Raw genomic sequence first — 26,126 nt, 5'->3', positions numbered from 1 at the left:
CAATAAAACAAGATATGCCTGTAGTGTCTAGTAGGCATGTTTGGGGGTGGCTTGAGAGGATGCTTGGTAAGGGCGGCTATCCAAGGAAACACCAAATAAGGTCTCTTGGAGATCATGCCCTTACAGCCCACAGAGTACATCTGATGGTGTCTGTGTTGATGGTTGATCATGGTCTCTTTCCTAAGACCTCCTTGTCCAAGGGAAGCTCTTGAGAAAGGTGAAGACAAGCCTGAGATACCCAGAGCCTGATGATACCTCAGAGGTGGCTCACAGCCTCTGGTCTGATGAGGGAAGTTTTCTTCTCTGATGTCTCTTTCATTGAATGGCCCAGCAAGAAGCACTAGACTGGAGCATAACACTGCACACCTGCCTCTGGGCATGGCCTGTTCTCCTGAAACCTCTTCACATTTGGCTTCATGTCCCAGTTAGCTATATGTGACCCGACCCTGGATCTAGCCCCAGGATCATTTCAGAGGAGTTGCGATGGCAGAGTAGGAGATTCTGTACCACACTGATTAATTTCCACCAACTCACAGTAGGACGACCGGGAAGACCCATAGCCACTCTGTGCCAATTACTCCTTAGCAACAGCAGCATGAACCACCTGTTCCACATCCCTTAGTGTTCCTCTTGATCTAAAGAAAAGAGAATGAACCAGCCCCTAAGGAAGAGGGCTTGGGAAAGATAAGGACTATTCAGTTAATGGAAGGTGCTGGAGTGTCAGATCCTGAGGCCCAAAATGGGTCCCATCAGAGGAGTAGCCATATTGGTGGGTGCTGGATAGAAGGAGCTTTGGGGTTGGTGCAGGCACTCACTCTCACTAGGATACCTCTGGTCTCAGGTAATGGAGAGAAGTGAGGAAAAAGTGATCCTAGAAGAAACACCCTCTTCCAGCCACATCATATCCTCTCACTCTCTTGTGGCCTTGGGCTTGCTGGACTTCCTGGGACTCATTATCCTAATGATAGACAGTAATCTGAACCTTACAGAGAGATTGGGGAGCATGGGATGGCGGTACACCAAGGCTAAGGAGACCAAAGCAGTGCTTGGGGGCCTCCCACTCTTTATCTCGGGTTCTAACTGCCACCCGTCTCATGCTTAATGGGTCCTTCTGACTCCAGGGTGAGAAATGTTCTCCTTAGCATTGGGAGATGCTGCACATGAGCAGTTCCTCCCCCTGGGAGTACTGGTTCAGTGAGCAAAACAGCAAGGGGCTGGGTCTCCTGAGGGCTGGCAGGGATACATGGGCCAAAGAGAGAGACGGAGGGTAGAGAAGCATAGCCAGGGAGAGAAATCGAACACCAGGACACAAGACGAGTGGGGCATCTTTGGGGGCTACAGTGGGCTCTCAATGATCACATGCAGTGGCAGCGAAAGAGGTAGGATCCCTGGGCATTTGTTCTGGTTTATTTGACAGGGACAAGGGGTTCAGACAGTAGAGAGGGCGGCATTCCTGTTGCTGTTCTTATGCTGGTGACTTGAGGTCCTTGTGCTTCGGATGTGGGCACAGTCTTGGATAGAGGAGTTGGGAAGCAGGATGCACATCTCAGCCCACTCTCCCACTCACAGGATGCTCATGCAAACATTCCCACAGTAGGTAGAACAGCATATGTTATTTGCTTGACAGTCTCGGTGAGATTCACATAAGTGTTTGCATAGATATGGTTTAGGCTGCTGCTGGCAGACTTTGATTTCTGGGGATAGCTGTGTTTCTGACAAGGAGAATAGAACAGTAAATAAATGCAGCTCCCTAGAGAACATTTTTCTCAAGCTGAAGCCTCCTCCAAGACCCTTGAACCCAGGTCTCAGTCATGATACTCCTGGATTCCCTCTTCATAGAACTACCTTCCTGCCCATCACCAAATCCCAGTGATTGGTCATATTTTAAATCCTGTCTCTCCACTGTACACCTTGCCCCATTAGACCGCAATGTCTGGGCTTCCTGGACCTTCTCCACACACCAGCAATCAGAACTCCATCTCCTTTACTAGTCATGGCCTTGGTGAAGTCACCACCATAGAATCTACAGTCTGATCCTGAGAGCTCAAAGAAGCATGAGACATCTTTCAAACTCTCTCCTAGTCTCTGAATAGTAGAATTCAGAGATGAGGATCAACTTGCCTCTTGTCTCTCCCTCTCTTCTGCTGTCACTGTCTCTAGTCTTCCTGCCCCTTCTTTAGTTCCCTTTCCACCACCACTCTCCTTGTCCCTTTGACGATAACCTTAACTTGGCTCTGTGTACCCCAACTTTTGCTTATGTCCTATTTCCCTACACTTATACCCATTCTACAGCTACACCTACCGTCATAACCACTTCTGAATCTTTACTCCTCACAAATGTGCATAAATCAAATAATAATTGTCTTGCTTTCCCACTGGATTCTCAGCCCTGGTGCACCTTTCACTATGGGATGTGCCATTTCTCTCTAAGTATTGAGAAGGAACAGCAAAATATGCAGGTTTCTTCTTCATTCCCATTACTATTCCCAGGGCCAGCTAAGGGGCTGGAGGGCCATGGTTTGGGACAGTCCAGAGTCTACACAACATTGTGATCAGAGCTGGATATGCAGAGAGTTTCCAACTCCTAGGTCCTACTCAGACTGGACACAGGCCCTCCATTCCCCCTACCCAATTCCCCCTCACCCATCCAGCAGCCCATCACCTACTCTGCATCCTCTTCTTGTCATGGTATCCTCCCTGGGCCTGCAGCAGCAGCACACAGAGAACCAGGACAGGCAGCAGAGTCTGGGGTGCCATGACTCTGACCAGATCGTGAGCCCTAAGTCTGTCCAGGTTGTCACAGACTTCCCTGCAGAGCTGCCTATGGAGAGTGAAGGAAGGAAAGAAGGAATGATCTTTAGCTCCTCGCTGCCTCCACTGGCCAAGTCGGGGCAGAGCAAGAGAGTCCTTGCTTCCTCCTTTTGCTTGCCCCGGGCCTTGTCCTTCTTCATGTGGGGTAGGGTTTCCGCAGGAATGACGCCTCCTCCTCTCACATAACCAGTCTTGTGTTCTTGCCAATAGAATGAAAGATATCATTTATTTCTGCTTTCTAATTACAAAATGTTTTATGGAAAAAAGAAAAGAAAAAATATATTTTTAAAAAGAGTTGCTTAGAATTAACTGATGTTTCATTGCATTATCTTTTAGTTTCTCTCCATATTTAATATAAACAATCCTTTTAATATAAACAACTTTTGTTACCTATTTTTGCCACCCTTATTTAATCATGTAGGTATTTCTCAAAATGTGGATTTTCATAATTGCACATCTCTCACTTAAATGCTAATAATCAAGTATTTGTATTGTACTAATTACTAATAATCTAGAGAATGTCATATTGAGCATTTTTATTTATAAATCTTTGATTTCTTTAGACTAAGAGAGCTAGAATTCCTGAGTGAAAAAGTAGCTGTTTCATATATAAATGTATATAAACACATACACACATATACATATACAAATTTAAACACATATATACACACAGAAAGAGAGACTATTGTAGGGCATGGGACAGAAGGGCTAATGGAGAAACATAGTAAATATCTTAGAGCTCAGATAGGGGAGAGACCTATCAGTCAAAGGCTTGGCAGGCTGTCCAGGAGGAGGTGGTCACTGACCTTGAATATCATGAAGGAAATGAACTCTCAGAAGTGAAGATGTTTCTTCTTCCCTAACAGGAGAAAGAGGGGACAACCTAGGGTCACTGGACTCCCAATAGGCATGCAAGCTGGGAAGATCACCCTCTTCCTCTGATGATGATAATCTTCTAAAGATTTGAACCTCATTCTGACATTCTGAACTCCTAATGCAGTCTCCTTCAGTCCACAGTTGTAATTTACATTCAAAGGAAGCTCTCTAGCCTTTCCCCCATATCTCACCTTATGCACCTTCCTCTGTATCCTTTGCGATATCCTTTATAATTCAAAAATTCCGATATTTGTACGTGTAGTTTACAGAGTGGTATTTGACTCTTCCCAAAGGCTCTCTCTTTCCTAGTTTTTCTTTTTCTCCACCCATAAATGAACAATTTAGAGACTGGATACTGTCATAATTATCCTAGCAAAGAGGGGTTATATAGAGGAGAATCATCATCTCAAATAGAAGCTGCATTTTCCTTACCCAAGCACCTTGCAGCCAGTGCCACAATGTAAATATTTTGGCTGACAGACTTGTCACTACTAGGTCAAGACCCTAAGAAGATGGCAAGTCTCTTTCACACCTTTTTCTTTTCCACCAGCTCAGTATAGATGACAACAAGGTTCTAGAGCCTAGTGAAGCCAAAAGATGAAAGGAGCCTGGGTCCTTGACTTCTTTTATCACATGAAAAAAGGATACCCATTGTTTTAGAACACTCATCTTGAATTATTATTTGAGCAAGAAATAAAAAGTATATTGTATTTCAGTCATTATGTGATGGAGGCTTTCTGTTAAAGCAGTCTAGTCAACATTGTGGCAGGCCCAAGTACTGAAAAATTTATAAGGGGAAGGATTTATGGGTATATAGAAGGTCTATACTTTATATGTTCAAATTATTGATAGAGTAGTAAATTTAGTAAAGAGATGGGTAATTTGAACATTATGATTAATAAGCTTGACTTAATTAAAATATACAGAAGTCTGCATAGAAAAACTAGAGGAATACATTTTTCTCAAGCACAAATAAAACATGTACAAAAAGTGACTATATATTAGGCTCTAAAAAAAGTCTGAACAAAATTTTAAAGAATTATATCACAAAGGACATAGTTTCAGACTATAATGGAAATAATTAGAAATTAGTCTAAAAAAAAGACAATTACTCAAAACTGAACAGAAATTTCAAATTAAAATGTATAAGTCAGAGCTACCAGGTGGCTACCACTGAACACTTAGAGGTTGTTGGAGAGCAGCATGCTCATGGAGGGCATGGAAGCTCTCTAGCCTTTCCCCATATCTCACCTTATGTACCTCTTCCTCTGTATCCTTTGTGATATCCTTTATAATTCAAAAACCTAGAGGAAATGGATAAATTCTTGAACACATACAACCTACCAACACTGAACCAAAAAGAAACAGAAGAACCTGAACAGATGAATAACAAGTAAGGAGATTGAATCAGTAATAAAAAGTCTCCCCCAAAACAAAAGTCCAGAACCATATGGCTTTACCACCAAATTCTATGACCATTTAAATGTAAATTAATACCAATTCTTCTCAAACTATTCCAAAAAATTGATGCAGCAGGAATTCTTCTTAGCTCACTTTTATGAGGCCCACATAACCTTAATACCAAAACCAGACAATAACAAGACAGCATAAAGAAACCCACAGGCCAATATTCCTGATGAAAATAGGTGCAAAAGTCCTCAACAAAATACTAACAAACCCAATTCAACAACACATCAAAAAGATAATGTAGCATGATCAAGTGGGATTTATCATACGAATGCAAGAATGGCTCAATGTACACAAATCAATAAATGTGATACTTCACATCAACAGAATCAGGGACAAAACCATATGGTAATCTCAGTAGATACAGAAAAAGCATTTGATAAAATTCAACACCACTTTATGATAAAAACTTCCAATAAATTATGTATGAAAGGAAAGCACCTCCACATAATAAAGATCATATATGACAAACCCACAGCTAACAACATACTTAACGGTGAAAAGCTGAAAACTTTTCCTCTAAGAACTAAAACAAGATATAGGGGAAAGGCTAGGGAGCCTCCATGCCCCTCCATGAGCATGCTGCTCACTTTACCCACTCTTATTCAACGTAGTACTGGAAGTCCTAGTTAGATCAATCATGAAAGAGAAAACAATAAAGGACATCAAAATTGGAAAAGAGGAAGTCACATTTACCCTGTTTGCAGACAATCTCTTACGCAGAGAAAAACTTAGACTCTACCAAGAAACTTGTAGAACTCATAAACAAATTCAGTAAAGTTACAGGATACAAAATAAACATACAAGTCAGTGGTGTTTCTATGCACAATGAACTAGTTAAAAAAAGAGACCAAGAGGGCAATCCCATTTATAACAGCTACAAATAAATACCTAGGAATAAATTTAACCAAGGACATAAAAGACTTCTCCATTGAAAACTACAAAACACTGATAAAAGAAATTGAAGAGGATACAAACAAATGGAAAAACTTCCCATGCTCATAGATGGAAAGAATTAATGTTTTTAAAATTACCATACTACCCTAAACCATCGACAGAGTCAATGCAATCCCTATTAAAATACCAGTGACATTCTTCACAGTAATATAAAATAAATCCTAAAATATGTATGGAACCACAAACATCCTAGAATAGCCAAAGCAATCCTTAACAAAAAGAACAAAGCTGGAGGGAACAGGTTTCAAGACTTCTAAATATACTACCAAGCTCTAGTAACCAAAATAGCATAGCACTGGCATAAAAACAGACATGTAGACTAATAGAATAGAATAGAGAGGGCCAGGTGCAGTGGCTCATGCCTGTAATCCCAGCATTTTGGGAGACCGAGGCAGGTGGATCACATGAGGTCAGGTGTTCGAGATCAGCCTGGCCAACATAGCAAAACCCCATCTCTACTAAAAGTACAAAAATTAAACGAACATGGTGGTGCATGCCTGTAGTCTCTACTCTACTCGGGAGGCTGAGGCAGGAGAATCACTTGAACCTGGGACGCAGAGGTTGCAGTGAGCCAAGATTGTGCCACTACACTCCAGCTGGGCAACAAGAGCAAGACTCTGTCTCAAAAAAAAAAAAAAAAAAAAAAAAAAAAAAAGAATAGACAACCTAGAAATAAATCCATGCATCTATAGCCAACTGATTTTTGACAAAGATGCCAAGAACATTCACTGGGGAAAGGATAGTCTCTTCAGTAAATGGTGCTAGGAAAACTGGATATCCATATGCAGAATAATGAAATTAGACCTTCACCTCTCACCCTATACAAAAATCAGCTAAAAATGGATTAAAGATCTAAAGGTAAAACCTGAAACTGTAAAACTACTAGAAGAAAACATAGGGGAAATACTTCAGGACATTTTCATGATCTTACAAAAAGATTTTTAATATAAGATCTCACAACTATGGGCAACAAAAGCAAAAATAGGTAAATTGGATTATATCAAACTAAAAAGCTGCTGCACAGCAAAGGAAACAACACATTGAAAAGACAATCTACAGAATGAGAGAAAATATTTTCAAAGTATTTGATATGGTTTGGCTGTGTCTCCACCCAAATCTCATCTTGAATTCTAATCCCCATGTGTGGAGTGAGGGACCTGATAGGAGGTGATTGGATCATAAGGGCAGTTTCCCCCATGCTGTTCTTATGATAGCAAGGGAGTTGTCACGAGATCTGATTGTTTACAAGGTGCAGTTTCCCCCGCATGAGCTCTCTCTCCTACCACCATGTAGGACGTGCCTTGCTTCCCTTCGCCTTCTGACATGATTTTAAGTTTACTGAGGCCTCCCCAGCCATGTGGAACTGTGAGTAAATTAAACCTCTTTTGTTTATAAATTACCTAGTCTCAGGTAGTATCTTCATAGCAATCTGAGAACAGACTAATACACTATTCATTTGACAGGGGATTAATATCCAGAATATACAAGAAACTCAAACATCTCAACAGCAAAAACACAAACAATCAAATTTAAAAAATGGGCAAATGATCTGAACAGACAATTCACAAAAGACGACATACAAATGACCAACAAATATATGAAAAAAATGACTTCATTTTTCTCTCAACATCACTAATCATCGGGGAAATTCAAGTTAAAACTATAATGAGGTATCATCTCACTCCAGTCAGGATCGCTACAATAATAACAAAATGACAAAAAATAACAAGTGTTGTTGACCTTGTGGAGAAAGGGGAACTGTTATACACTGTTGGTGGGAATATAAATTAGTACAGTCACTATGGAGAATGGTATTGCAATTTCTGAAAAGCCTATACATAGAACTCCACTACCATATGACCCAGAAATCCCACTACTAGGTATTTAGCCAAAGGAAAGGAAATCAGCATATCAACATAAGTACCCCCATGTTTATTGCAGCATTATTCACAATAGCCAAGATATAGACTCAACCCAGGTGTCTAACAACCGAGGAATGGAGAAAGAAAATACGATACATATACACAACACTATCCTATTCAGCCATAAAAAGGAATAAAATCCTGTTGTTCATGGCACCATGGCTGAAACTGGAGGACATTATATTCTGTGAAATAGCCAGGAACAGAAAATTAAACAACACATATTCTCACTCATATCTGGAGAAAAGTTGATCTCATGGAAGTAAAAAGTAGAACAGCAGGTACTAGAAGCTAGGAAGCATAGTGGGAAGGGGAAGATAGGGAGAGTTTTTTTGTTTTTTGAGACAGAGTCTCGCTCTGTCACCTAGGCTGGAGTGCAGTGGGATGATCTCGACTCACTGCAACTTCCGCCTCCTAGGTTCAAGCCATTCTCCTGCCTCAGCCTCCCGAGTAGCTGGGACTACAGGCACGTGCCACCATACCCGGCTAATTTTTGTATTTTTAGTAGAGATGGGTGTTTCATCATGCTGGCCAGGCTGGTCTTGAACTCCTGACCTTGTGATCCGCCTGCCTCAGCCTCCCAATGTGCTGGGATAACAGGCGTGATCCACCGCGCCCAGTGGGAGAGATTTGTTAAAGGATACAACGTCATAGCTAGACAGGAGGAATAAGTTCTAGTGTTCTATAGCACTGTAGGATGAGCATACGTAAGAATAATATATAATTTCAAATAGCTAGAAGGAAGATATTGAATGTTCCCAACACAAAGAAATGATAAATGTTTGAGATGACGGGTATGCTAATTACCCTGATCTAATCACTATACATTATACATATTGAAACATCACTATGTATGACATAAATATGTAAAATTACTACTTGTCAATTTAAAAACTTTTTTTTTTTTTTTTTGAGATGGAGTTTTGCTCTTGTTGCCCAGGCTGGAGTGAAGTGGCATGATCTCAGCTCACTGCAACCTCTGCCCCCCGAGTTAAAGTGATTCTCCTGCCTCAACCTCCTGAGTAGCTGGGATTACAGGTGCCCGCCACCACACCTGGCTAACTTTTGTATTTTTAGTAGAGACGGGTTTTTACCATGTTGGCCAGGCTGGTCCCGAACTCCTAACCTCAGGTGGTCCACCTGCCTCGGCCTCCCAAAGTGTTAGGATTACAGGCATGAGCCACCACGCCTGGCCTAAAAACATCCAAAACCTACACCACAGATCTGATTTTTCTGCACAAACAAAAGAATAAGAGGAGTTGCTTGATGTGCCATCTGAAATAAAGATGCAAGAAAATCCAGATTAATTTTGGGATCTTTGTAACAATCCCCAAATCCTTGAAGCTTCCATCTGTTTGCTATTTTCCTGGCCTAATTTTGTTTTCCTTGGTGAATAACTGTATGACCATTATAATGAAATGTGTCAGCTTGGGCTCCTCTGAATTTCTCTCTGGGTGTTTTACCCAGATCTTCATAGCTAGATTGTCAGCTGGTCCCATCCATTAGTTTCCTCCTCACTCCTGAGCCATTTCTCAAACATGCACACTTAGCTTAACTTAACCTAAACTGTTTTAGGTTTGACTATACAAATCTGTGTAGGTTTGCATCACCTCCCCCATCAAGTTGAGCTGGTTAATGGAATGAGAGTAACAAACCTATGCTTCCTTTTGGCCTTCAAATCAAACCTAGCAGTGAACATCACATTTACGTGAAATGTTTCTGCACTCACATTGAATGACTGATAGCAAATAATACAGAATTAATTAAAATCATGCATAAAATAGACATAATTAATATATATAAATAGATTAGAGTAGATATTGGCATCATTTATTTCCGGATTTTGATGGCTATGTTGTGTTTATGTAGAAGAACTTGTCTTTCTTTATAGAAAATGTACATGACAGCATTGGGGGTGATTGGGCACCAGTAAGCAACTGACTCTCAAATGTTTCAGGGAAAAGAAAAGTTATTTTTACTGTACTTTCAGCTTTTCTGCTACTTTAAGATTGTTTCAAAATAAAAAGGAAGATTAAGGTATGTGGAAGTGAGAGGTATAAGTGTAAACATCCAAATAGTAGTTCTGAAAGAAAAAGATTTAGCAGGTTAAAAAATATTTAATGAAACAATGCATTGAAGTTGCCCCAAATGAAAGAACTATTAAAGATCTCAGATTGGAAATGATCATAAAAGAATAGAGAAAGAAAACTTGCATATCTAGCCACATTATAAAATGTAGGAACATCAAATACAAATAAATTTTAAAATATTCTATAGAGAAAGATTAGATCACCCAAAGAAGAAGAATAATCAGACTGAGATTAGACTTTTAAATAGTGACAATAGGACAAGAAATCAATAGAGTAGCATTTTCAAGATGTTTAAGGTAAAAACTTTTCAAGTGAAAATTTACAACCTGAACTATGAGGGTACAATAAAATTGTTCTAAGACATACAAAACATCAGAATGCTTACCACACAAAGACCCTTTTTGAAAGCCTGCTTGAAGGATGTGCTCCACTAGGAAAATAAATCTAGAACCACTATACAAAAGTATATGGGCAATATGAGTGAATATGCTGGGGGTTCCCAAGGCTATCCCCAGGTTCAGTGCTTTACTAGGAGGACTCACAGGACTCAGCACATAGTTCTTCTTGCAGCTATGATTTATTACAGTGAAAGGCTACAAAGCAAAGTCAACAAAGGGAAAAGGTGCAAGGGGCAAAGTCCAGAGGAAATCAGGTGCATGCTTCCAAGTGTCTTCTCCCAGTGACCAGTGGAGTCACACAGGGCAGGCTGAATTCCCCCATCAGTTGTGACAACATGTGTGAAGTGTTGTCTACCAGGGGAGCTCATGAGAGACAAACACAGTGTCCAAGGTTTCTATTGGGGGCTGGTCATATAGCAGCTTCTGCCTAGTGTGTACCAAAATTCCAGACTCCCAAAATAAAAGCAGATGTCTACCATAAACCAAGTTGTTTGTACAAACGGTTGAGGCACAGTGAGCCATACTTGTTTGTCCTGAGAACAATGGGAACTTTCTCAAAATTCAGGCTTATGGATGCCAACCAAGAGCCAACCTTGTAAGAAGGAGTTTTAAAGATAGCAACTGCAGGCCTGCCATGTCAACAATTTTGCACAGTGAGACGTCAATTCATAAAGTTTGGTGTTGTCTAAAAATTTAGGGATTAAGAAGAAAGTGGAAGGAAGAGATAGAAAGAATAAGAGAATAAAACACCAATATCTATTATAATCATGAACTAAAAACTGTCTAGAAAATATCAACAAGGTCAGAAGGTAAACTAAAGGGAACAGTTAGCATACTGAAAGAGCTGTCTTATTTTAGGAAACCTTAGAAGTTTTGGAAATCTTTAAGACTACATGGAAAAGTAATGTGGGCTTAAATAAAAAATCCTCTAAGGGATCAGAATACAATAACGGCTTTTAAAATAGTAGAAGATATTTCATTCATCCAATAGATGTCTGAAGAGAGAAATAAAAACAAATATTTAAAAAGCGTGATAAATTAAAAATATGAAATAAGATGCCAGAGATAGGCCCTAACATAAGATTGTTTTCTGTAAGAATATTTATTAAAGGTAAATGGGTAAGAGACATTTATTAAAAGACAGAGACTCTCAGATTAAAATTTTTAAATGATTTAACAATGTGTGGTTTCCCAAAAGTAAACAAGTAAGTTAAAATAAAGGAATAAAAAAGGATGCCCCACCAAATATGAATTAAAAAGAAAGATGATATAATAATTTAAATATCATATAATATAATTAACATTCAACATAGAGGACATGACACAATTTAGACAAAAATATTTTATACTGGTAAAGAAAAACAGATCAAGAAACCTTAACAATTGTATATATGTGTACACACACACATGCACACAAAATGGCCTCAATAAATGAAAATAAATTATCTATACAAAGTTGTAGATTGAGCAGGTTTTTCTGTTTGAGACAGAGTATCACTCTGTCACCCAGGCTGGAGTGCGGTGGTGCTATCTTGGCTCACTGCAAACTCTGCTTCCTGGATTGAAGTGATTCTCATGCTTCAGCCTCCCGAATAGCTGGGATTACAGGTGTGCACCACCGCACCCAGCTAATTTTTGTAATTTTAGTGGAGACGGGGTTTCTCCGTGTTGGCCAGGCTGGTCTTGAACTCCTGGCCTCAAGCGATCCACCCACCTCTGCCTCCAAAAGTGCTAGTATGAGCCACCGCACCCGGCCCAGTTGAGCAGGTTTGGGTACTTAGTTACAATGACTTAGATTACAAAGAAAGCCTAAAAAATTCCAAATGATTAATGCCATACAATATTTTCTTTTGAAAATGCAGGAAAATAGAAAATCAATACCAAAAACAAATCCCATATGTCTGAAAAACAAATAACGCTACTTAATAATCCATGGCTCTCATACTTAAAAATACTTACGAAGTATTTAAACTGGATGATCATAACTATACTTACATGCCTGTCTTCCTCCCTCTTTTGTGATATTTTTCTTTCCTTTTCTTTTTTGTTGAGACAGAATCTCGCTCTGTGACCCGGGCTGTAGTGCAATGGCACGATCTCGACTCACTGCAACCTCTGCCTCCTGGGTTCAAGTAATTCTCCTGCCTCAGCCTCCTGAGTAGCTGGGATTACAGGCACTCACCACCACGGCCGGCTAATTTTTTGTATTTTTAGTAGAGACGAGGTTTCACCATGTTGGTCAGGCTGTTCTTGAACTCCTGACCTCCGGTAATCCACCTGCTTCAGCCTCCCAAAGTGCTGGGATTATGGGCATGAGCCACCGCGCCCGGCTGTGCTATTTTTCATGTATGTTACATCTTTATGTTTTAAGCCTAACAATACAATTGAATGATTATAATCATTGTTTTATACAGTTGTCATTCCAATCTGTTAAAAATTATTAATATCAGATTTTATATTTACCCACATAATTACTTTTATCTGTCCTCTTTGTTTCTTAATGTAGATCTCATTACTACCTGATGTCTTTTCTTTTTAGCTTTAAAGCTTTTCTCTAGTATTTCTTGAAAGGCAGACCTGGTAGCAACAAATTCTCTCAGTCTTTGTTTTTCTGGGAATGTCTTTATTTTACCTTCATCAGGAAAGGATAGTTTTGCTGGATACAGAATTATTGGATACAGTATTTCAGATACTGCACTGGGAAATTCTCAACTAAAATAGAAGAGTGTACAGATTGTCCTAAATTCTGCATAGCTTGATCCAGAATCATGAGTGGCAGGAGTCCTTGGCACTCCTCAGCTACTCATTAGTGACTGTGCTCCTCAGATAGACCATCAAGGATCTCCAGCATCTGGGCCACACAGAGCAAAAGACTATGATCATCATGCATGGAATGCATGCATCATCATGCATCATTTTCCTGCCATATAAATAAATGTCTTAGAAATCCATAATTCAGTCACTCTAGGTTTGGCACCATTTTCAGTCCCTGTCAAAATTTCCTTCAGTTTGTTCTCACACCTTTTTACCTTGGTTCCAAAGCTCTTTGTCTCTGTACTGGTCCACCTTCCTCAGCCAAGTCCCTGGAGTCCAGACATATACTTCCTGCCCCTCAGTGCACTCAACACACAGGCATACCTCATTTTATTACACTTTGCTTTATTAATTAATTTTTGCTTTATGGATGTTGCAAGTTTTACAAATTGAAGGTCTGCAGCAACCCTGGATTGAGCAAGTCTTTTGGCACCATTTTTCCAACAGCATGTGCTCACTTATGTCTTTGTGTCACATTTTAGTAATTCTCAAAATGTTTAAAACTTTATTATTATTCTTATCATTATATCTGTAAGGTGATCTGTGATCAATGATTTTTGTTGTTACTATTGTAATTGCTTTGGAGTGCCACCAGCTGTGCCCATAGGACATGGCGAACAATAAATGTGTGTGTGCTCTGACTGCTCCGCTGACTGGTCATTTGCCAGTCTTGCTCCCTCTTCTCAGCCTCTTTATTCCCTGAGACACAACAATATTGAAATTAGGCCAATTAATAACCCCGCAACAGACTCTAAATGTTCAAGTGAAAGGAAGAGTCCCACATTTCTCACTTTAAATAAAAAACTAGAAAAATAATTAATCTTAGTGAGGAAGGCATGTTAACAGCTGAGATAGGCTGAAAGCTAGGCCTCTTGTACCAAACAGCCAAGTTGTGAATGCAAAGGAAAAGTTATTGATGGAAATTAAAAGTGCTACTCTGTGAACACAGAAACGATAAGAAGCAAAACAGCTCTATTGCTGATATGGAGAAGGTTTTAGTGATCTGGACAGAAGATCAAACCAGCCACAACATTCCCTTAAGCCAAAACCTCGTCCAGAGAAAGACCCCAACTCTTCAATTTTATGAAGGCTGAGAGAGGTGAGGAAGCTGCAGCAGAAAAGTTTGAAGCTAGCAGAGGTTGGTTCAGAGGGTTAAGGAAGGAAGCCCTCTCTAAAACACAAAAGGGCAATGTGAAGCAGCAAGTGCTGATGGAGAAGCTACATAGCAAGTTATCCGGAAGATCTACCTAAGATACTGTTGGCCCTTTAACAACACAGATTTGAACTGTGCGGGTTCATTATACATCCTCAAGGACCTTTATGATGATCCACTTCCATTTAATAAATACTAAATATGTTTTTTCTTCCTTATGATTTTCTTAATAACATTTTTTCTCTAGCTTACTTTCTTGTAAGAGTAAATAGTATACAAAATACATATAGCATACAAAATATGTGTTAATCAAATGTTTATGTTATTAGTAAGGCTTCTGGTCAACAGTAGGCTATTAGTCAGGCATGATGGTGCACACCTATACTTTCAGCTACTCAGGAGGTTGAGTGGGGGAAGACTGCTTGAGCCAGTAGTTTGAGACTAGCCTGGGCAACATAGCAAGACCCCATCTCAATAAAAAGAACATTTCAGGCATGGTGGTGTGTGTCTGTAGTCCTAGCTACTCGGGAGGATGAAGAAGGAGGATCGCTTGGAGCGGGGAGTTTGAGACAAGCCTAGGGAACATAGCAAGACCCTGTCTCTAAAATTAAAAATAAACCAGTGGGCTGTTAGTAGTTAGGTTTTTGAGGAGTCAAAAGTTATACATGGCTTTTCTTTTTTTATTTTTTTTTGAGATGGAGTCTCACTCTGTCACCCAGGCTAGAGTGCAGTGGCACAATCTGTGCTCACTACAACCTCCGCCTCCTGGGTTCAAGTGACTCTCCTGCCTCAGCCTTCTGAATAGCTGGGACTACAGGTGCCTACCACCATGCCAGGCTAATTTTTGTATTTTTAGTAGAGATGGGGTTTCACCATATTGGCCAGGCTGGTCTCGAACTTCTGACCTTGTGATCTGCCCGCTTTGGCCTCCCAAAGTGCTGGGATTACAGGCATGAGCCACTGCACCTGGCCTATACATAGATTTTCAACTGTGCAGGAGTTCAGTACCCCAACTCCCATTTTGTTCAAGGGTCAACTGTAATTGATGAAGGTGGCTACAATAGACATCAGATTTTCAATGAAGACACAACAGCCTTATATTGGAAGAAGATGCCATCTAGAACTTTCATAGATAGAAGTCCATGCCTGGCTTCAAAACTTCAAAAGACAGACTGACTTTCTTGCTAGGGGCCAGTGCAGCTGGTGACTTAAAGTAATAATGAGCCAAAGCTCATTTATCATTTCAAAAATCTTAGAGCCCTTACAAACTATGCTAACTCTGCTCTTTCTCTGCTCTATAAATGAAACAGCAAAGCCTGCATGACAGCATGGTATACTGAATATTTTAAGCCCACTGTGGAGGCCTACTGCTCAGAAAAAAAGATTTTGGTCACTCAAGAGCTCTGATGGAGCTATATGAAGAGATTAATGTTTTCATGCCTGCTAACAACATTCATTCTTCAGCCCATGGACCAAGGGATAATTTTTACTTTCAAGCCAAAATTATTTAAAACATACATCTTGTAAGGCTATAGCTACCATAGATAGTAATTTCACTGATGGATCTGGGCAAAGTAAATTAAAAAATTCCTGGAAAAGATTCACTATTCTAGATACCATGATTCATGGAAGGAGGTCAACATGGCAGTACTAACAGCAGTCTGGAAGAATTTGATTCCAATCCTTATAAATGACTTTGAGGGTTTCAAGACTTCAGTGGAGGAAGTCACTGCAAATGTGATGAAAATAGCAACAATGAGAATTAGAAGTGCAGCCTGAAATGTGACCGAGTTGCTGCAATCTCATGAGAAAACTTGAGTGGATGAGGAGTTGCTTCTTACAGATGAGCAAAGAAAGTGGTTTCTTTGAATGGAATCTGCTCCTGGTGAAGATGCTGTGAACGTTGTTGGAATGATGACAAAGGATTCAGAATATTGCATAAACTTAGATAAACCAGCAGCACAGTTTGAGAGGATTGACTGAAATTTTGAAAGAAGTTCTATTGTGTGTAAAATGCTATCAAACAGCATTGCATGCTATGGAGAAATCTTTCTTGAAAGGATCAATCAATTGATGTGGCAAACATCATTGTTGTCTTATTTTAATAAATTGCCACAGCCACCCCAACCCTCAGCAGCCACCACCCTGATCAGTCAACAACCATCAACATTGAGGGAAGACCCTCCACCAGCAAAAAGATGATGACTTGTTGAAGGCTCAGATAATCATTAGCAATTTTTAGTAGTAAAGTATTTTAAAATTATGGTATGCACAGTATTTTTTATGCATAATGCTATTGAACACTTGACAGACTAGAGCATAGTGTAAACATACCTTCATATTTTAATAAGTAATAATGAAATTCATCATAAGAAAACTATTAGAAACTGTTTAGAATATGAAAGAGGTACAGTTGTATACTAAAACATATACAGATATTGTATCAGGAATTTGCAAATTTTACTAGCTTTTTCAGAGAAACAACTTTCAACTATTAAATATTTCATTTTCTAGTTTAAATAAATATATAAATAAAAGACTTCAGGAAAACATACTTTTCATATGCACTGGGAAGCCAAAAAGGGCACGTGGCTCACTTTATTGCAATATTATCTTTATTATGGTAACCTGAAACTGAACCTGAAATATCTCCGAGGTATGCCTGTATCCTAGGAAGAATTTTATATTGACATCTCCTGTCACTGTATATAATATTCCTGCAGACAGGCTTTGAGAGAAGGTTTACCCCTTGGAAGTCCCTGCCTCCTGCCCATTTGACTGTTCTCTTTTCTCATGAGCTAGTGATCTCCAAATCATGTGTATTATGTGCCCAATATAATGCCCTTCCCTGACATTTGGTGAACAAATCCCTTTGCACCTCAACCAACAAGCTCATAGCAAGAACTTGGTGCTGGATTTGGTCACGTCACTTCCTTCATTTGCTAGGTGGTCATCTACTTTTTCTAAAATTCTTCCTATTCAGTCTCTTTTTAGCTATATAAAAGAGGGCATTTGGTGGGAGATGATGTTATGATTTTATTGGTAAAAGAGAGAATCAATACTGAGAAAGACGGAATGTTAAATAGACAGACAAGAGGTCAAAGGTCAATGTAGACTGTTCCCAACTTTCTTTGTATGAATGGACTGAGATGTATTTGAGAAAGACTTTGGGGACATGTACTTTGGGTCTGCTGGGGGTGGCCTGAGCTGCAATCTAGGCACACAATGTTCTTCCCAGCTTATCAGAAGATCCCACGTGTACTTAAGAAAATCAAGTACGTCTGGACGGGTGAATATCAAAGGAAAGAATCTGTGATACAGCCAACACGCACTTTCTGTGTAGAAATTAAAAATCGGTCACAACCAAAATCACCATTAAGTTTCTGGCCTTTGGACATTGTTTTTCTGCTCTTCTGCCCCCAGTTCGAGCCTCACTTCAAACAACTTCATAATAAGAGGCCGGAAAAGAGCTGTCAGCCAGTTACTACAGACACTCAACTCAGACACCTCCAGAGGTAGGTGGGGATAAAGGTCTTGAGACATGAGCTTCTATTTGTGGCTTGCTTGGATTAATTCCTAGCCCAGATGGTGTCACTATTCCTGTGAGGTAGGGATTATTGTCGCTTTTGTTCAAATAAGAAAATTGAGAGGGGGTGACATGAGCTGTCTGAGGTTCCATAGGTAAAAGGGACAGAAACTAAACAAGATTTCAGCATTCCTGACACTAAATCCAGCACACTCTCCTCTTTAACATTATCTGGAAAGCCAGATGGTGGAGAGCAGTAGTTCTATGTCTTTCTGATCCTGGGGGCTCTTTGAATTGTCCTGCAGTTTGTCTCAGGATAACCAAAGAATTCACAGCACTCTGTACATGAGAAGTTGAGAAGTACCCAGCCTGGGCATAATGATGTTTCTTTTGTCTGGGATCATTTAGTACACTTAGGGGTGTGCAAAAAAGGGGACTAGGCATCCTCAGATTCCTGAACACCTTTAAGGGGCAAGGGGTAAGTAAGAAATGAAGAAAACTAGAGTAAGAATGAGGCCGTGTGAATGAACAGATTTCAAAGCTCTGGAAAACTTGGGTCTAGGGTGGTATTTTGGAATACAAAGAAACAGCCTCATGGAACCCAATGCTTTGGATTTATGGTGTTCCTGTCACTGTATATCAGTATTCCTCCTTCTTTATGCAAAGGGCTGGTACCAGGAATCCAGAGGCCTACTGCAATCCATGCCCACTTTCACCCAGTTACCTCATCCCTCACATCCCCGGCTGTAAGCAGATAACAGAGTATCTCCATGGTTCACCTGTCTTGCCATGTGCTGGTATATTCACATAGGCAGAAGAATACTGAGGTTCTCAAGGACTCAGGCTCAAGGAATGAGTATCTTGCCATTGCTAGCTAGCAAGAGCAGGAGATTAGGGAGAGAAACGAAAGAAGAGAAGCCCTTAAATTGTAGATCAGATCAGATATTTGTGTGTGGCGGGGGGGTTCTACCCTTAGATGCTTATTCCTGCTCTCCAAGCTTCTGCATTAAGAACCTGTGTCTCTGCCAGCTTACCTAAGCATGACTTGATGAAGTTGCCAAGCTAAGATGTTGTTGCTTTTGCTTCTGCTCAAATCTCTTAAAAATGATTTGTCTAAAAGTCAATACATCTAATGACATGTGCCTAAAACTTGTATTTTTCACCTTCCAAATTTCACAGAAGCTAAGAGGAGAATACATTTTCACAGTCTCCTCTGAAAAATTCAGCACCGTTAAAATTTTTCTAGTATTACCCCTGCTTTTGAGCAGAGTCATTTTGGTGGATTCATCTAGAGCAGCATTGCTCAGTAGAACTTTCTGTGATGATGGAAAGGCTCCACGCCTGAGAAATGAGGAATGTTAAATAGGACACACAAGAAGTCAAAGGTTGATGTAGACTGTTCTCATCGTCCTATGTATGAATGGATTGAGATGCATCAGAGAAAGACTTTGGGGACAATAGCCACTAACTACATGTGACCATTGAATACTTGAAATGACTGGAAACTGAATTTTGATTTAATTTAATGAGTTTAAATAGTCATATGTGGCTAGTGGCTACCACACTGGACATCGCAGATAAATCTCTTTTGCTTCATTGAAAACTTCTGAACTAATATAAAGACTTTCAGGCAGAGGGAAAATCACTGCCTTGTTACATGCAATTCATGTCAGAATTTTATCCTTTTCTTTGACTTTTATTTTCCTTCCTATTTGGTTCTAGAAAGGTAGAGCAATAGATAGAGAATGAGAGGGGTAGATGGGAGAAGGCTGGGAAGTTTCCATTGTAATTAGGCTCCTCTTCCACTCTTCTATTATTTATAGTTCAAATTTTTCTCTTTTCTAATTATAGTGGCTTAAACACTTGAAATAATGTTAAAAAGTAGTCCTAATAGTGCATAGTTTTTTTCCTATTTCTAATTTTAATGGGAGTACTTTAAGTTTTATAACATGGAATGCTGGCTTTTGGATTGCAATAGTTACATTTTTACAGTGTTAAGAAAATGTCTATCTATTCCATTTTATTAAGATTTTTCTGCTGTTCCCATACTCCAGTTTCCCTTACCCCTCAGCTGTCACTCAGCTGCAGGCTATTTTATTTTCTTCCATTTCCTTATTTTTCTCCTTACCACTGATTACCATCTATGCATTTCCTTATCTTGTTTAACTAGAATAACAGTTGTATGAATGGGAGGATTTTTTTGTCTGTTTTGTTCACCACTATATTCCAATATCCAGAACTTGGAATACAGTTAGGCACTTAATAAGTACTTATTGAGTGAATGAACTCCCCCACATCTCCCTCCACACACAGAGGCATAGATTCTAAACAGATTAAAATGTTAAGTGTAAAAAAAAAAAGTAAAAAGAAAAAAATTGTAATTGAAAATAGTTTTCAAATATCCAGAGGAGGATATTCTGAGCTTAATGATGACAGTTAACATTTATGAAGTATATACTATATTCCAGGTCCTATGCTTAGTGTTTCATACATATTATTTAATCTTCCCAGTGACCCTGTGAGATGAGTATTGATATTTTTTTCTGTAATATGGATGGGGAAAACCAGGCTCTGGGGATTATGTGACTGGCCCAGGCTCCACAGCTAGGAGTTGGGGGGGTTGGGATTCTAATTCAAGCCTATCTGACTCTGGGGCCCATGTTCTTTCCTCTTAAAATACCCATCAGCAAATAGTGTGGTGATGAAAATTACCTTTGTATAGCCTAGAGTAGAACAAGGGGTGGAGGGACATGCATTTGATATCCAGTAGGTGGAAATGTAACCTAACCCTTAGTGAGAAAAATGTGGCGGCAATTATCCGAAGTCTGGGAAATACAATGGCTTTTGCCTAGAAATCTTTCTCCATTAACTCATGCTATAAAAATAACAATATATGTACCAAAGCTTTAACTATAAGGAGGTTCATCAGGACATTTTTATAACAAGAAGAAATTGAAACTATTCAGGTCTTGATGATATGAGGAAATGATAATAATATGTATGACTGAATTCTTGTCATGACTTGTACGATGTGAGCATATTTTTGCCTCCCCTGTATATTTTATTCAGAATTGTTAGTTTATTTCCTTGCTTCTTCAGGAAAATTTAGGTAGGTCTCCACAAATTTTATGTGATTCTCCAGTCATGAAACATCTTCTCAATATAATAAGTAAAATGTGCAGGCCCATGAAATTAGTCACAACTACACAAATTGTTCAGAACTATGGATTCCTCCCTCCCTCAGAAGCTCCAGTTATGGAACAAGATGTGGTGAATCTCTCTCCCCCGCCACCCACCACCCCCGCTCTGGCTCTTTGTAATTCTATTCCTCCACCCACTCTGGACTAAAGCAAGTTTCTGTCTCCTAGGGAGTAGAGGGAGGACAGACCAATAAGAGTAGTAGGAAAGTTCTTGTATAATAGATACTGTCATGAGCTGGTTCTGTGCTTCTGGTCTTGACTCTTTCGTGGGAGATTTCAAGGGTTCATTGGAGATAAGAAATGTCGTCTGGCCATTTATAGTTCAGATACTTCACAAATTACAGCCCTCTTCTCTGCTACTACAGGCCACTTTGGCCAGATTTAAAGTCACCCTTTAAAGTCTTCAGTCATGATTCAAGTCTACTGTGTTCCCATAGACTTCTGGGATCACATAGCAAGCTCAATGAGTCGTATTCATAAAACCTTTTCTCTCAACTTGGAATTAGAAGGCAGCATTCCGGCTTTCATGAGCAAAGCTTTTTACTAATAAAATCTCCTTCGAAATCTTCTCTACAATTCCTCCAACTTTGGACCATCTTAGTGCATTAAAGTTTTGAGTCTCCTAACAGTTCTTGGCCATCATCTTTTCTCAAGTCCTGTTATCTATCTGTAATTCCCTCTTAAATTGCTTTAGTGCCTTTTGTCTTAGGATCTTCACTAAAACTTCTTTACATCATCATGTTTCATATGCTTTAAAATAAAATATCAGGACACTTGATGTGTCCAATTTCATAAAAATAATGACAACATAAAAGTATAGACATATATTGTCTCTAGATGGTGGAATTGCTAATGCTTATTTATTTCCTCTTTGTATTTTTTATTTTACAAATTGTATAATCTGAGGATTTATTATTTTTAATCAGAAAGGAGCAATTCATTTTAAAAAGGAATAATTTTGCAAAGGAAGGGGTATGTAATATAAGATGAGAAGAAACCTGGGGAAGTCACTGGCTAGCCTGGGAGTTGGTTGGTATGCTACTGGGTACTAGAAAGGGAAAGAATAATATGATAGTCATACACACTTTCCCCCTGTTGCTTACCCTATTCTCCTCAATCCATTTTCTACCTCTAGCAGCATTGGGAAAAGACTTGTGTTCTGCCAGAACTTAACCCAAACACACACAGAGAGCACCATGAAGCCCTGGATTCTTCTACTCATCATGTTCATCTCTGGAGTTGTGATACTTCTGCCTGTGCTGGGAAGCTTCTGCACCAAAGATCCCTGTGGGTGGTGTGAAAAGGGATGGGGTGCTCTGCCCAGTCCTGGGATGTCTGTTGTAGCTGATTCAGGGTCTACATTTCAAGAATCAGCCTTTAAAGGATCTCTCCTTAAGTAGAGATATTCAAGCAAGATTAGATTAGACGTTCCCAATTCCTTTAAGTTTTCTCTTTCAGCTCTGAAAGCAACACTAGCTATGTGAAAAGGGAACATATCTTTTGTCTATATTCCATCAGCTAGCAGGAAATAATATTTTCCAATATCAGACCAGTAGAGGAAAAACCAACACAGAGCTTCCCTCCAAGCCCATATTTTCAGAATCTTTGTGCCTCAGTTGGGTGAGCCTTTGATGAATGCCAAAAGGGTAATATTTAACACGTTAATTTAGTTGGAGGGGAAGAGTCTTTTAGAACATGAAAAATGGAAAAGACAAATTAAAGGCTCCTTAGTGGGTCAAAGTTTGGGTTCATATGATAAGAAAATGTGGACAACGAAGGCACTGAGCAGGAGGGTTGTGGGCCAGGGAAATAAACGAAATTTATGGAGAGACTGACTGCTTAGGTGGCATCATCAGAGAAACAAATAGAAGGGGAGAAAAATGGCTGGGCATGGTGGCTAACACCTGTAATCCCAGCACTTTTGGAGGCTGAGGTGGGCGGATCACGAGGTCAGGGGTTCGAGACTGCCCAACCAACATGGTGAAACCCCGTCTCTATTAAGATACAAAAAATTAGCCAGGCATGGTGGTGTGCTCCTGTAATCCCAGCTACTCAGGAGGCTGAGGCAGGAGAATCACTTGAACCCGGGAAGTGGAGGTTGCAGTGAGCCGAGATTGTGCCATTGCACTCCAGCCTGGGTGACAGGGCAAGACTCTGTATCAAAAAAAAAAAAAAAGAAGGGGAGAAAAATAAGTTTCTATTCTCCCTTGGCTCAGTTTCCCATTCTGCAAATTGGCTATGGAAATTGGAGTTAGAGGATATTGCAGGCCCTGAAATCTAAGGTTACATGAGAATAAATGTGGTGGTTGCTGTCATATATGGTCAGGGTGTCCCAGGTCCTATCTTTAGAATCTGAAATGCTGTAGGGACATGTAGACGGAGGAACACAGGCCATGCAAGGATGGTCTTGTGACAAGACACTGGTTATAATTTGAGGAAGGGATTTTCTTGGAAGGCAGAGAAATACTTTGTGGCTTGGAGCTCAAGTTTCAGAAGGGATTGTTAAGCTTAAAAAGGGTTTCTTGTCTGAGTTGTGAATAGATGGACCCTGCTAACTTCTTCCATCTCAGTTCTAGATATGATAAGAGAAACCGAGCAGTGCTGGGTACAGCCTCCATATAAGTACTGTAAGAGAAGGTGTACTAAAATAATGACTTGTGTACGTCCAAATCATACATGCTGCTGGACCTACTGTGGAAACATCTGCTTAGACAATGAGTGAGTTGGTTGGGGTGGGAAGGCTAGGGCCTGGGCATGCTTCATCACTGGTCCTTACCCACTGTTCAAAAGACCGCAGCCACCCAAACCCTGGTTAAATAAATAGGCAACAAAAGACAATGTCCTCCTATCTCCAAACCTAGGCTGCTCCTCACTGCAAAATAAACCAAGACACCGACATGAGGTCCTCTACTTTTTTCTTCACTCTTATTCAGTTCCTTTTGCTTCCCTCAACACATCACCCATCAGTTCATACATCCCTCCTTTATCCAAAGTTCCAATTACTAACCCCTTAGTTGGACCTCTCCATGGGCCCTCTACTCTCAGCCAGGCCCAAGGAGACCTGGTATCTATCTGTCTGTTCAGTTGGCAAACATCTTGGGGGAAATTGCTTAAAAGTGGGTAACTTCTGATTTAACAGAAGAATTGCTGTCCTTTTTTATCTGGGGACTAGGGTGCTATTAATTTTAGAAATGGATTTCTCCCAGGATTCTTGACTTTTGACTAACTTTTCTCTTCTAGAGAGCCCCTTAAATCAATGCTAAACCCCTAGGTTCTATTGGCTGATCACTACTGCGGGCTGAAGGATGACCACCTGGTCTAAGAAGAGTGCTGCCTACTTCCTTCTTTGGACACCCACTGGCTCTAGCTGGTAACCTTTCTACTATTTCCTTGACCTCTTTACCCTGAATCTTTTGTCAAATAAACTGCTACATCAACCTGAGGGCTCTGCATATTTTTTTTTAACTTCCTCCCTATGACTTAATTTCCCTCATTGCAATCCTCAGCAGTCCCAACAGTTATTCCCATTCAATCATGGGCAGAGGTGCCCAATTCTGCCTTCCCAGTTAGACCCATGTATGAACCAGTTTGGTTAATTGCTGGAGCAAATATTTAAGCAGATTTATACAAACCTCATGGGGTTAATACAGTTAACCCATGAAAAGTTATTCTCATTCACAATGCATTTCACTGAGGGTGGTCAGTGGGCAGTCATCCCTGCCATAATTCAAGGAATGTAGCTCCTTAAATCTGTAGCTCTGTCATCTCCCAGGGGCTTCTCTACTGGCTCCTCTACATTCAACCAGCAATAGGGAAAGAAAGGTATCATGGGGGCTCATACAGAAGCTTTTAAAGGACTAGGCCTAGAAGCAAAGTTTATTATTTAAATCCATATTCCATTGACCATAATACAGTCATATGGTCCCACATATTTGCAAAGGAGACTGGGAAATGTAATCTAGCTGTTTTCTCAAGAAGAACAGAGAATGGGATTTGGCAAGTACTTGGCAATCTGTGACCTGTCTACTCATGAAAAGCCAGACTCCTCAACACAGACCCAAGACCCTGGCCTCCATATCACCCTGTCCAATGAAATACATTTAATCAAATTGTTAAAAGCCTGGGTTAAGGAAGGAATTCTGAAAGCAGCAAGAGAAAAGCAACTCATCACATATAAGGGAACCCCCATACAATTATCAGCAGATTTCTCAGCAGATAACTTGCAGGCCAGGAGGGAGTAAGACAACATAATCAAAGTAGTGTGAGAAAAAACTTGCCAACTAAGATTACTATACCTAGCAAAATTATCCTTTAAAAATAAAGTACTGATAAAACATTTCCTAGACAAAAACTGAGGAAGTTTGTCACCACTAGCCTGCCTTATAAGAAATCTTTAGAGGGTTCTTGAAATTGAAATGAAGAGTTGGGCACAATGGCTCACACCTACAATCCCAGCACTTTGGGAGGCTGAGGTGGGAGGATTCCTTGAGGTCAGGAGTTTGAGACCAGCCTGGCCAACGTGGTGAAACCTCATCTCTACTAAAAAAAATACAAAAGTTAGCTAGGTATGATGGTGGGTGCCTGTAATCTCAGCTACTCTGAAGGCTGAGGCAGAAGAATCACTTGAACCCAGGAAATGGAGTTTGCAGTGAGCTGAGATTGCACCACTGCACTCCAGCCTGGGCGACAGAGCAAGACTTTGTCTCAGAAAACAAACAAACAAACAAAAACAAATTAAATGAAAAAGCACTGAATAGCAATGCAAAAGCATAAGGAAGCATAAACCTTACTGAGAAAAGTAAATATATAAATACAGAATAATGTAAAACTGTGAAGGTGATGCATGAATTACTTTGAACCTTAATATGAAAGTAAAAGATAAAAATTTGTTAATAAACACACCATATAAAAA

The 26,126-nt window shown here is 39.9% G+C and overlaps 2 protein-coding genes across 3 annotated transcripts; one reads left to right on the top strand and one right to left on the bottom strand.

Moving 5' to 3' along the window:
• Positions 1-1,297: 1,297 nt before the first annotated feature.
• Positions 1,298-24,656, top strand: WFDC9 (WAP four-disulfide core domain 9). Its single transcript, XM_054468156.1, has 5 exons — positions 1,298-1,379; positions 17,912-18,003; positions 22,353-22,501; positions 23,785-23,932; positions 24,455-24,656. Exons 3-5 carry the CDS (start codon positions 22,411-22,413, stop codon positions 24,483-24,485), a joined length of 270 nt encoding a protein of 89 aa, XP_054324131.1. The 5' UTR covers positions 1,298-1,379; positions 17,912-18,003; positions 22,353-22,410; the 3' UTR covers positions 24,486-24,656.
• LOC129022033 (WAP four-disulfide core domain protein 10A) lies at positions 1,386-2,832 on the bottom strand. 2 transcript variants are annotated; one of them, XM_054468157.1, is made up of 2 exons: positions 2,667-2,832; positions 1,386-1,712 (listed from the first exon to the last, which is right to left on the bottom strand). In XM_054468157.1, the coding sequence occupies exons 1-2, from the start codon at positions 2,755-2,757 to the stop codon at positions 1,564-1,566; spliced, it is 240 nt and encodes a 79-aa protein (XP_054324132.1). In that variant the 5' UTR covers positions 2,758-2,832; the 3' UTR covers positions 1,386-1,563. The 2 variants fall into 2 exon arrangements, with proteins under 2 accessions (XP_054324132.1, XP_054324133.1); XM_054468158.1 differs by having other exon boundaries at positions 1,564-1,694; positions 2,667-2,757.
• Positions 24,657-26,126: the final 1,470 nt, after the last annotated feature.

This window comes from Pongo pygmaeus, chromosome 21 (assembly GCF_028885625.2).
Source record: "Pongo pygmaeus isolate AG05252 chromosome 21, NHGRI_mPonPyg2-v2.0_pri, whole genome shotgun sequence".
Classification (NCBI taxonomy): domain Eukaryota; kingdom Metazoa; phylum Chordata; class Mammalia; order Primates; family Hominidae; genus Pongo; species Pongo pygmaeus.
This window is presented reverse-complemented; position numbering and strand designations above follow the sequence as displayed.

Coding starts and splice junctions, on each gene's coding strand:
- LOC129022033 (XM_054468157.1), bottom strand. CDS start 2,757: ATGGCACCCCAGACTCTGCTGCCTGTCCTGGTTCTCTGTGTGCTGCTG. Junction 1,713..2,666: donor TGACAAGAAGAGGATGCAGA/GTAGGTGATGGG, acceptor TCTCCTTGTCAG/AAACACAGCTATCCCCAGAA.
- WFDC9 (XM_054468156.1), top strand. CDS start 22,411: ATGAAGCCCTGGATTCTTCTACTCATCATGTTCATCTCTGGAGTTGTG. Junction 22,502..23,784: donor CTTCTGCACCAAAGATCCCT/GTGGGTGGTGTG, acceptor CTTCCATCTCAG/TTCTAGATATGATAAGAGAA. Junction 23,933..24,454: donor AACATCTGCTTAGACAATGA/GTGAGTTGGTTG, acceptor TTTCTCTTCTAG/AGAGCCCCTTAAATCAATGC.